Source organism: Triturus cristatus, chromosome 5_1 (genome assembly GCF_964204655.1).
Source record: "Triturus cristatus chromosome 5_1, aTriCri1.1, whole genome shotgun sequence".
Classification (NCBI taxonomy): Eukaryota; Metazoa; Chordata; class Amphibia; order Caudata; family Salamandridae; genus Triturus; species Triturus cristatus.
In genome coordinates this window covers 769970863-769983443 of record NC_140587.1, presented here as the reverse complement: position 1 = coordinate 769983443, position 12581 = coordinate 769970863, and the positions used below count along the sequence as shown (strand labels likewise).

General features: G+C 45.0%; 1 protein-coding gene across 1 annotated transcript in view; it reads left to right on the top strand.

Moving 5' to 3' along the window:
• The window catches only part of LAMA3 (laminin subunit alpha 3), an 881606-nt gene that overhangs the window by 440651 nt on the left and 428374 nt on the right, over positions 1-12581 (top strand). The window contains exons 25-26 of the mRNA XM_085605753.1: positions 2407-2563; positions 4781-4913. Of these exons, the coding sequence (XP_085461879.1) occupies positions 2407-2563; positions 4781-4913 (290 nt within the window). The remainder of the gene's footprint in view (positions 1-2406; positions 2564-4780; positions 4914-12581) is intronic.

Genomic DNA, 12581 nt, shown 5'->3' with positions numbered 1-12581 from the left:
TTCAGAATTGTGGCTTAAAATCTGACTTTAATTTAAAGAGGGCTTTTAATTACAATTCTTTAGACACCAAACTTGAACAGCCTACCTGCTCCCAATTGAAACTTATCACTTATTAAATGTAATAGGGAAATCCAATGTTATCCAATGGGAAAGGTAGGCCACGAGGTAGTGAAAAAAGAATTTTAGAGTTTTGCACTACCAGGACATGTAAAACTTAAAAGTACATGTTCAATGTTTCAAATACACTGCACCCTGCCCTCTTGGCTGTTTATGGCCTACCCTAGGGGTGACCTATATGTACTATAAAGGAAGGCTTGGGCCTAGCAAAAGGTTTATTTTGTGTTTGGGCCTGGCTAAAGGTTTATTTCACCTTGTCGACATTGCAGTTTAAAACTGCACAAACAGGCTGCAATGCAGGGCCTGAGACATGTTTTACAGGGCTACTTAAGTGGGTGGCACAATCAGGCACACGAGTAACATTTACTTTACAGGCCCTGGGTACATGGGGTACTATTTTACTAGGGACTTACAAGTACATTAAATGTGCCACTTGGGTACAAGCCAAGTCTACCATGTCTAAAGGAGTGAGAACAAGCACTTTATCAATGGTTAGCAGTGATACAGTGTTTAGAGTCCCAAAAGCTAACAAAAATGAGTTCAGAAAACAGGAGGGTGAAGACAAAAAGTTTGGGGCTGACCCTACAGGAAGGGCCAAGACCAACAAGGACTGTCTCGCTTGAAATTTTTTGACTCCTAAATTGGTAAATGTCAACAAGGGAGATTTTCTCATGTCCCAGAGAGAGCAATGACTGTGGCAAGCCTGTGCATGTGTGAGCTAGAGGACTAGCAGCGTAGAGAGACCAGAGGGGGAGGCTGGTGAAGGACCACAATCTTAATATTAAGACTGAAAGTGGGCACGAGCAAGGCTAGGAGTCCTACCTGATTTATTCAGACCCACATCTGAGAGGTAAGCCTGAGCATCTCACTTATTCTCATAAAGTGCTTAATTTGAGGTAGTGGCTGCAGGTGAGCCCCCTGGCTCTCTTTTTTGGGGGACAAGAAGGGATTTTTCCATCATTAGACTGACCCAGAACAAGACATAGGAAGGCAGAAACGGGTGAAAAAAAGTAAAAGAGAATGATAGAAAACAGTGACAAAGAGAGAAGACCTAGATGAAAGAGAATATTCAGAACTGAGTTAAAGGGGAAAGGAGAATAAGGTTGTAGATGAAAGAGGGATAAAGTGCACTCAAGACTGGGCAGCCTAGGTATTTAGCAACTCCAACATTTGACAGGTCGGACATAGAATTCTGAGAAAAGGTTTGGGCACCAACACTTATTATTTTACAAATTAAGCACTGTTCCCACCTCATGCATCTTGTCCTTCTCAAACTCGACAGACATGAATGAACGTTTTCAACCGTGATCGAAATCTGGTTAAAAAAACAAAAGAAATAGACCGTTTTGTTGACCAATATTTTCTACAGATAGGCACACTATTTCTGCTAAGAAATCTAAAAAGAGGAGGATTTCCTAGCTAGGCTCCCTGACATTCAATTATGTGACAGTATGTGGTTGAATGTCAGAAGCAGATTTTCCCATTTGTCAGTAGGTTTTTAAGTCTCACCTAAGACAGCAAATGGTCTGTCTCTTGCGAGACCTTTTGTCACCTTCAGGTGGGCTTAGGGCAGATTTTCCCATTTGTCAGTAGGTGTTTAAGTCTCACCTAAGACAGCAAATGGTCTGTCTCTTGCGAGACCTTTTGTCACCTTCAGGTGGGCTTAGAGCTGCCCTTTGCTGAACATTGGTTGGCCTCATAGTCACTGTCATTTGCTTGCTTTTTATTCATCAGCTCCCCTAGGTTTTCCTTCCCCTTCTTGTCTTTGTCCCTCCCCTGAAGCATGGACGTATTATTGTGTCCTACCACTGCTCAATTTTTCAGACAATACTTTTTTCTCCTTGTTTAAACACTACATTAGGGCTTGTGTTTTGCAGCTGCCTCCCTGGGGTACTTTTCCTCTCTCCTTGTTCCTGCCTCATTTCTCTCACTGACCCTCTGCTGTCCGTTTGCTGCCTGTGTGCTGTCCCAGGCCCTCCCACCCACCCTCTGTTGTCTTTGTGTTTCCCCCAGCCCCAACCCCCCACTCTTAATTGTCCACGGCCATACAGCATGGCTAAACATCATTGCTGAAGTCAATAACTCCCATAGGCAAGACCTGTTGGAATCGAGAACATTTTGACAGCATCAAAAATTCGGAGAAGTGTGGGATTTTTCAGTCCAGATCCAATTTGCATAAGATGATTTGTGGTATAAATTCACACGTTTCTTACAAAGTTAATTTCCAACATAACCATATTACGTCATTGAATACATACATTATCTTTTCATTATTTAATGTTACATCAGGCCAGAAAAGAATTTCTTCTTCCCTGACTTGCACCACATGAAGTTTGAGATTGAAGATGGCACTGGACCAAATGGAAGAGGGGTTCGATTTGGCTACGATCCACAGGAATTTCCCAACTTTAGTTGGAGGGGTTATGCCCAGATGAACGCAGTTCAGGTATGCAGGAGTTAATGGATGCCTCTATGCTATAAAAAGATGACTACTTCCTGGATCATTTTGTACTTGTTATTCGCCATTCATGGGGACGCCTGGGACGTAAAACTTAGTATGTGGTGTTGTTAATGCATCTTTATTTACCATTGCCACTTAAAGTAATAGAGCTCCATCACAGGAGCACTAAAGGCGACCCCCCCATTGATTCTGTTAACTTAAAAACTGCACTTGGAAAATGGAACTGTGGTATTAACTGGTCATGGGTAACATTCCCAAACAGATAGGGGTGCTTCTTTCACAACATGGCTTCCTACTTGTGTCCTCGCCGTGCAGAATGACTTTTGATTTTCCTTGTCATCTCTAATCAAATTGAGCACCATGCAAGAGGACTGCATTGCTCCTTCCTACAACAATTGTTGCCCTTGGGCTGGAGAGGAGGGGTTGCAAACAGCCAGTACACCTAGAATGCCAAGTATCTTTGTGGCAGTGCTGCCTGGTGCTTTATTATAATCGAAACAGGGAGCTACTTTGCAAGTGGTGCACTGTGCATTGCCACCATTAGTAGCAAGTAGTGACTTTTTCAGTGATGTCACAATGTTTTCTATTGTTTAAGGAAGCATCAACACTGCATCAGTATCTCTCACTCTGTCTCCTCCCCTCTCACTCGATCTCCCTGCCTCTGCTGAAACCTCAATACAGCATGAGTATCTCTCACACTGTCTCCACCCCTCTCACTCGACCTCTGTGCCTCTGCTGAAACCTCAATTCAGCATGAGTATCTCTCACACTGTCCCCCCTCTCACTCGACCTGTGTGTCTCTGATGAAACCTCAATTCAGCATGAGTATCTCTCACACTGTCTCCCCTCTCACTCGACCTCTGTGCCTCTGCTGAAACCTCAATTCAGCATGAGTATCTCTCACTCTGTCTCCACCCCTCTCACTCGACCTCTGTGCCTCTGCTGAAACCTCAATTCAGCATGAGTATCTCTCACACTGTCTCCCCTCTCACTCGACCTGTGTGTCTCTGATGAAACCTCAATTCAGCATGAGTATCTCTCACACTGTCTCCCCTCTCACTCGACCTCTGTGCCTCTGCTGAAACCTCAATTCAGCATGAGTATCTCTCACACTGTCTCCCCTCTCACTCGACCTCTGTGCCTCTGCTAAAACCTCAATACTGCATGAGTATCTCTCACACTGTCTCCCCTCTCACTCGACCTGTGTGTCTCTGATGAAACCTCAATACAGCATGAGTATCTCTCACAATGTCTCCCCTCTCACTCGACCTCTGTATCTCTGATGAAACATCAATACTGCATGAGTATCTCTCACACTGTCTCCCCTCTCACTCGACCTCTGTGCCTCTGCTGAAACCTCAATTCAGCATGAGTATCTCTCACACTGTCTCCCCTCTCACTCGACCTCTGTGCCTCTGCTAAAACCTCAATACTGCATGAGTATCTCTCACACTGTCTCCCCTCTCACTCGACCTGTGTGTCTCTGATGAAACCTCAATACAGCATGAGTATCTCTCACAATGTCTCCCCTCTCACTCGACCTCTGTGTCTCTGATGAAACATCAATACTGCATGAGTATCTCTCACACTGTCTCCTCCTCTCGCACTTGACCTCCCTGTTTCTGATAAACACCCAAATACTATTGAGTTTTTCGATTCTATACTCAGTATTTGCTCATACTCCCTTAGTTCTCTTGCTTCACATGTTTCTCTTTTCACTTTTTCTGATGTTTTAGTTCTTTCTATTTTCTCCAAATTTTCTGCACCCGTTTTCCACATCTCTTTCTATTGCCCTTTCCGCTTCTAACCTATGACTGCTTAAATAATGCACTTCCCTCTTATCTATTTATTTTTATATACCAAAACTAGTGTTAGAAGTGATCTTACTATGACCTACCCTTCTTTCCTCCATTTTGTATTTCACTGTGTCAACGTGGCTTCCAAAAGGGATGTAAAAGGGATGATCTCCGTTTCTGTGGGAGCATATTATGATTCTTGAAGTGCTTGTAAGTGGTTTGGAAATGCTGCTGTCTTTGCATGGTTTTACATCTGTATGTTCTCTCTCCATTGGTGTTCATGTTGGCATGCAACTCATAAAGCAAATGCATGTCCTCTTGATTCTTTGATTTTGCATGACTCCTTATCTAGTTTGTCTAACCTACACTTTCTGGCTGTTTTTGTTCATTATCTTCTGTTTTTCAGAATGAAGTTCGGGTAAATTTGAATGTCGAAAAATCAAAACTGTATCTGTTCCGTGTGATCCTGCGATACCTTAACCCTGGAAACGAAGTGCAAACTGGTCGTATAACTGCATCTCAGACCCGGTCGAACAGAGGTAGGTGGATCATGAGTGTAGAAGTGAGCATATGGCACAAGCATAAGTACAAATTCTTATACATTATAAGCATCACAAAATACGTTTCAAGAAAAGTTTTTCAAGAATTACTAGATTATCTCAGTTCACTGTGTAACATGTCAATAGATGAAAAGTGCAAACTACCAATAGGATAGCCTTGAGAACGTTCTGGGTGAAATAACATCAGTCAAAAATAATCCCCAATGAAAGGAGGATAATTTGATTTTTTAGACTGATGTACTGATTTTTGAGAACCAAAGTTGTTTACATCTTTAAAGTAAATGAAAACCATCACAATAAAAGAAGAAGACAGAGAATATAAAAAAATTAACATTAATTTTTGACCCATGGTAATTTTATATAAAAAATACAAACTATGTGGCTCAATATAATCATGCTTACTATTATATCATCAATGCTTAATTTGTTACAATATGTAAACCAAAAGATAAATGATATGTCTCCCTAATTTAAAAGACAATTCCATCAGCCAGCCTCTCTTGTAAAAACTATTCCAAAAACATTATTTTCAAAAGACACGAGTATAAGTCTGGAAAATGTAAATGTATGCTTTCATAAAGGTACATTACAAGATATTGCTATATGTGTAGATGGGTATTGTTAGAACTGGGGGTCTCTAGTTGGCAGAGGTAGGTACCTTTGACCAAATAGGGACCCTTGTTTCTAGTCAGGGTAAGGGGGTACACTCCTAAAATAACCCCTGCTCACCCCCCTTGGTAGCTAGGCACGAGCAGACAGGCTTATCTCAGAGGCAGTGTGTAAAGCATTTTTGAACACATACAGTAATACAGTGAAAACACTACAAGTGAACACCACACCAGTTTAGAAAATAAGTAATCTTTACTAGACTTAACACAAGACCAAACGACAAAAATCCACAATACTGTAATCAAAAATAGTCTCTAAAATGGTAGAAAATAGCTTAGTTCAATGTAGATGGTAAATGCAACACTTTACTCTCAAAGTACCTTGGATGTGTCACGCAATACAAACAAAAGGGTCCCAGGAAAGGTGATGCGTCGGTTCCTTGCTTCGGGGGAGGTGATGCGTTGGTTCCTTACTGCAGCGCAGGGGAGGTGATGCGTCGGTTCCTTACCGGAGAGGAGGTGATGAGTCGGTTTCTTACTGTGATCCGGGGCGATGCAACAAGATGGCGCCTCGATGCGATGCGACGATCCGGTGTGATGCGAGAAAATGGCGTCTTGATGCGATGCAACAACGTTGGATGCGATGCATGCACGCCCAACGGCCGTGCGGCGAACTTGGTAACTTCTGAGCCGCGACAGGCCGTGCGACACGCTTCTCCAGTGATACGGTGGCGACACGCTTCTCCGGTGATGCGACGCGCTTCGTCGATGATGTGACGGCGAACAGCTGCAGCGGCGGCACGCTTCTTCGGCGATGCGATGGCAGCTGCTGCGGTGGCGACATGCTTCTCCTCGTTGCGTCATGCTTCCAGCTCCCAGCAACTCGCAGTCTTCTGAGAGGGCCCAATTAACAGTGGTCACCTCTCTGCAGGCAGAATTTCACAGCAAAGGAATTCAGGGGAGCTGATGGTGAAATCTTGTATCCATGAGACTTCAGGCAGGAGGCAAGCACAGTTCAAGCCCTTGGAGATTCTTCTTCAAGATTGCAAAAGTACACACAACGTTCCTTTTCTCCTTTCCTTGGCAATAAAGTAACCACTGCAGGCCAACCTCAACAGCACAGCACAGGGGCATTCTCCTCCTTCAGCTTCCTTGGTTCATCTCCTTGGCAAAGGGGTCGTCTTGATTCCCAGAAGTGATCTAAAGTCTTGGGGTCTGGACCCCAGTATTTATACACCAAAACCCTTTGTCTCTGAAGGCAGAGAGTATCTGTACCTAGTCCAAACCAGTTCTGTGCAGTCCTGGAGCACTTTGTTTACAGGACTCCTTCTTTCCCTTGACAGTATGGGCCAGGGACATCAGACACACCACAGGAGGAGGAGCCAGCATTGTGGAAGGCAGGCACAGCCCTATTCAGACCCAGGTGCAGCTCCTCTACCACTCTACATGCAGATAGGTCTATTCAGCCCTGCGCTGACTCACCCTGTCTCCTGGAATACCCCAGCCACTGATACTCACAAACCAGACATGGAATACACAACCTAGCAAAGGCAGGTTTGGACAGTTAGGCAAGAAAATACCTACTTCCTTAAAGTGGTATTTTCAAACACAGAGGCGCGATTCTGATCCAGATCGGAAGGGCACCGAACGCGATCCGGCCGGAAAAACTACGAGCCGTACGCGTGTTTTCCGACCGACTCGTACAGCTGTACGAGCGAGCAAGTACGATGCGAGCTACGTGAAATTCCCTGACTGAGTCATTTCCGGGTCCGAACCGCTCCGTACGGCTCGGTCGTAAGCTAACTGTGGCGTGCAATGGATGCGATTTACGACCGAGCCAGTACGATGCACGTGTCGGACAGCCTGTGCGGGCCGGAGTGTCCGGCTCACAAAACGTCTGGGTGGTTGCCTTTGGGGGTACGCGTCGGACCCCCTGACACCCGCAGCCCTACGACTCGTACACAGGGGGAGACCCAAGGGCCCCCCCAACACAGGCATGTACGATGCGGATGGCACCGACGCGTACCCACTGTAGGGGGTGCCCTTGTGCGAGGCGTACCCATTCAGTCAATGGGAGCCCATGTACGCGTCGTACGACCGGCTCCCATTGACTTCTATGGCAGTCCGACCAAAACGAGTCCGGCAGCATATGGCCGCATCGTAATCGCTCGGTCGGACTGCAGGCCTCCGGCTCGGTCGGAAAACACTCCGGATCCGGCTCGGTCAGAGTGCTTTCCGACCCGGATCGGAATCGGCACCAGAATGTTAAAACCAACTTCACTAAAAGATGTATTTTATCATTCTGTGTTCAGGCATACTAAACTCGAATTTCTACCATGTTGCCTGGGTCAGTTAGGTTTATAAGATGTTATAATCAAGCTGACCATTCTGGCCTATGGGAACAGGTAGCCTTGCAATAGTGAAAAACGAAAATGGCTGTAATTCACTATTAGGACATGTCACACACATCAGGGCATGTCCTACCTTATACGTATAATGCACCCTGCCCTTCGGCCTACCTTAGGGGTGTCTGATATAAAGAAAAGGGAAGGTTTAGGGACTGGCAAGTGGGTGCACTTGCCAAGTCGACATGGCAGTCACAGACTGCACACAGGCTCTGCAATGGCAGGCCTGAGACACACTTCACAAGCTGCTTCTGTGGGTGGCACAACCAGTGATGCAATCCCACCAGCAGCATTTGATTTACATGCCCTGGGCACACATGGTGCACTGTACTAGGGCCTGACAAGTATATCAAATAAAGCAATCATGGAGTCACTAATCCAATACAACACTTTACAATCGGGAGCACTTGCACTGTGACACTGAATAGCAGTAGCACAGTGCCCAAAGCATCTAGACCAGCAAAACATTTAGCAAAAACACAGGAGGCAAGAGCAAAAAATGGAAGGGAGACCCACGCCAATGGTGCCAGGTCTAACAGGTATCCAATGCAAATTGATATTGATGTTGTTGAGATTCTATGATTCCTAACAATGTACCTAACCATTTTTAGAGTTTCTGAAAGTGCCTATTCATGTTGTAATATGGTCACTCCAACTAATTATAGTGTTACCTTCCCAGCATATTGCAAATCACAGGTACTAGCTGGTAAGCAAAATCTATTCGCAATAACATCTGTGATAGTAAGTTCCTCTTTGCCATTACCAGAGTGAAACACGTTGGCTGCTTTCACTCTTGGCTTGCAAGAACAGCAACAGTGATTGCGGGTACTAGAGAGATCCACTTGCTTCTTAAAAGATTCATTACTGCAATTAGGAGAGAAACATACCATACTAAACTAACCATAGCAAGCACAATTCACAAATATATTGTGTTTTCTCCTGTAGTTTGAGTAACTTTAATCCTGCTTTATCTGCAAATATTAATCTTGATCTGGCACAATTTTGGCTAAAAATAAATGAGTGTCATAAGGACATGTCAAAGAAGGATTTCTAATTTTGTTCTGAGGAAATATATTTAATTTTTTAAAAGAGTGTCTTCTAAAACATAGGAGGATTGTACTACATCACCCTGAAGTGAATGACCAAGTAGAGATAATGAACCAAATTCATAAAATAAAATAATAGAGGACATTCTTCTTCTGGCTAAGTGCTGTCCTTGAAGCCCTGGTACTTGTGTTTTAAGCCCAGCATCTTCTTGTAATCAAAAATCACCTTATTCCCACTTGATGTAGAATATGTGTAGGTTTTAAACAGAACAACTGTACAGAATCCTATCTAATACTGTCAAACCTACGTATTTCCTCTCCTAAATCATGCCATGACTTCTTTAATCTGCAGTGGTCCTCATTAAATAAAAGGAAGGTTGTCTGGAATGTGGCCTTGTGATCCTTGGAGCTATGTTCCCTCTATGTCAATGCCTAGAATGAAATAAGGAAGTCAGTGGGTAAATCATAGCACCATGCTGTTTTAGAAAATGTGTCTTTGAAAAATGTTTGCCATGGGAATAAAAACTGCAAAGTATTATGATGTATTTTACTTAAATATGTGCAATAATAAATAAACCTTCATCATTAACTTTCCAGAAAATTATTGACATGCTAAGGCTACTGATGTCACTAACCAGAGATGAAATCCATTTACACAATCATACTGGAGAAACACTATCTTACAGTGTGTGGACCGGGTCGATTCATCCTGGAAAATTGGGTTCACACAAAGTGGTTTTGTTAGTGTTTATTCAAATAATTGGTATGTGAACCTCATTGTCCAGAAGAAAGCCTTTAAGGGAAAAAAATGCTGGCTGACTAAAGCTTTGCTTTTTGTCGTATGAAACAAACGGCTAAGAAAATCAATTCAAATAAGAAATTGAAGAATAATTAAGTTTTGGGATCTAAGAGGTCTTTTGTGATATTGCTTTACGTTACAAAGACCCTGTTGATATAGAGTGCAGCCTAACACTTTTACATAAAGTTGGCCAGTTCAAAGCTACCTTTTTATAGTTGAATTTGAGGATTCTATATGAGCTAGATCAATTGTATGGGATTCGCACCCACCATTTGCACTATATACACAATAGCCTGGAGGAGAGAAGAGAACTGCAGAACACAGGGATATGCAGGAGGCAGGGGAGGTAAAAATCTAAACCAACGCTGTCTTATCATGGCATCCCACCTTATTGAGCTACAATTATGCTGAGGATACCCAGCCTCAGTTACCTAAGCCCCTCATAAAATGCATAATTTATGCGAAAGATATGCACTCTCCCACTTTGAAGGGCATTGAGGTAGGAAGGATTTCAGGTCGAACGTGAATGCAGACCAGAGAGGGCTGATAGCCATCTTCACCATCTGAAGGGAAGGGTTCATTTAAAAAGGCATGTATGCTATGGCTATACTTCTCTTTTTGATTTCCCAAGGAAGGGACAACTCCACCCAGTAGGATATAGGCCTGGGTGTGAAACTCCGCTCCACACCCAGAGTTTGCGGAGTTTATCCCACGTAGTGGTTGCCAACATTAAGTTGGCGAGTGAGGAAAATCTTACACCAGACCACCTCCCAGCGATATTTATCAACACTGGTGGTCGCAGATGGTCTCAACCACTTGCGTTGAGAAACCTTCCATTTGGGGTGAGGAAGCTGCCCCTCGAGTAGAACATCTACTCGAGCAGCAGAAAGAAGCAGCACCCTCTTGCACTGTGCATGGTGCAGTTCTTGCTGATTTTCCAATGTGGGACAAACACCCGGCGCTAAAAATCAGCACGAGCAGCGCAACCTAATGCACTCCAGCGCTTGCGGACCTATGCGTACAGCAGCGAAGTGTCTTGATCACTACTCCCAGTCCTAGTGGCAAGGCACTACCTTGCATAGAATAAAATACATGAAAGGTGTCAAGTGTCCTCCTAAAAGTTGAGGTGGATGAGTCGTTGTTAGAAATGGGATTTCTGGTTGGCTACGGCTTGCGCCAAAGCCAGGCAGAAACCACCACTCTAGTCAGGGCAAGGGAGTTACACGCCGAAGATAACCCCTGCTCACCCCCTTGGTAGCTTGGCACGAGCAGTCAGGCCTATCCCGGAGGCAATGTGTAAAGCGTTTGCGCAACACACACACAACAGCAACATACTAGGCACACTACAAAAGGAACTCTACACAAGGTTATATATAAAAATAGCCTTTGTATTATCATAATCACATTAGAATAGTAATCACACAATATACACTGTGCCAACTGGCACTAAGCAATATTTACAGGGGATTATATACACCGGACAGGGCCAATTTTGCCACTGTCAGAACCATCACTCAGTAAAGATAGTAAATGTAGAACATATAATAAACGTAGAACACAGCCAGTAATTACTGGTAACACTGTACTCAGCATTATCGCCTGCAACATAAACCATATTATGCACAGTATCACATTAGGCGCAAAATACATTATACGCCAATCTCATAAGCCTAAACATATTAGACCATAACCTCCTAAGCATAACTCACATTAGGGGCATAACCTCACAAGCATAAACCACAATATGCAAAACCTCATAACATAAACCACAGTAGAGGCATAAATCACGGTGCATAAAACACAGTACATGAATCACATTTCCTGCGCACCACATAAATCACATTAGGGCCTGGTGCCCTATCAAACTAACAGCCCCCCTGGCCAACTGGCCTTCTTAGAGGGCTCAAATGCCCTATGTCCAAAATGTCAGAGCGGCTGCCAATGCAACAGAATTCGCATGTGCGCAATTGCGCTGGGGCACAGGAGTGTACCTCACTCCTATCTCATACAGCAATACCCCCCAAGGCCTAAACATAGCAGCTGACGCTAATTGCCGTGCAGCTGTGAATCAGAACGTGGGCCTGGGCACTCACTATGCCCTCTGAACGAATATGCCCAAAACGTTGCAGCTGCCCACGGTGGGGCAGCTGTGTATGGATTAGCCCTGGCACCAACGTGCCACCTGAGCCCCTCTCTGGGACTCTCTAAACAAATTGCCCCCATCGGTGCAGCTGCCCTCTAGCAAGCGGGGCAGCTGTAAAATGGCCAAGCTGGGGAGAGCACGGGCCCCTCTGGGCCCTCAAACAACAATATGCCCCCTCGTTGGAGCAGCCCGCAACGGGCGTCCGCTCAGCAAATAGGTACTGTCACCCACATAAAGCCCTCACTTACTGACTCTTGTGGGGAGAAGTCTCCCCTGGACTCCTCTCTCGGCACAGCAACCCACGGGGCTCCCTCCCCGCCACAGGAGCCCCGCAGACCATTGGCAGCACTTCTCCTCCCTTCCAGCAGACTTCTAGACGGGGGAAACTCTGCTCTCCGTTTCGTATCCTCACTTCACCCGGGCCCCCTCCTGGGACTTCTTCCTTCGGATGTGCGGGGCTCTCCCAGGCTTACGAGAGCCCCGCGCATGCTTCCGGCTGCCCATAGGAGGCCCCACCCACAACCAGGCAGTGGGGCCGGACTTCCGGGTTGCGCTTGGCAGCGGCCCGGCGATTTCTCGTGGCGGCTTCCTTCTCCTTCGGCCGCAATGTGGGGTAGGCTCCCACTTCCATTTCAGGCACTAAAGT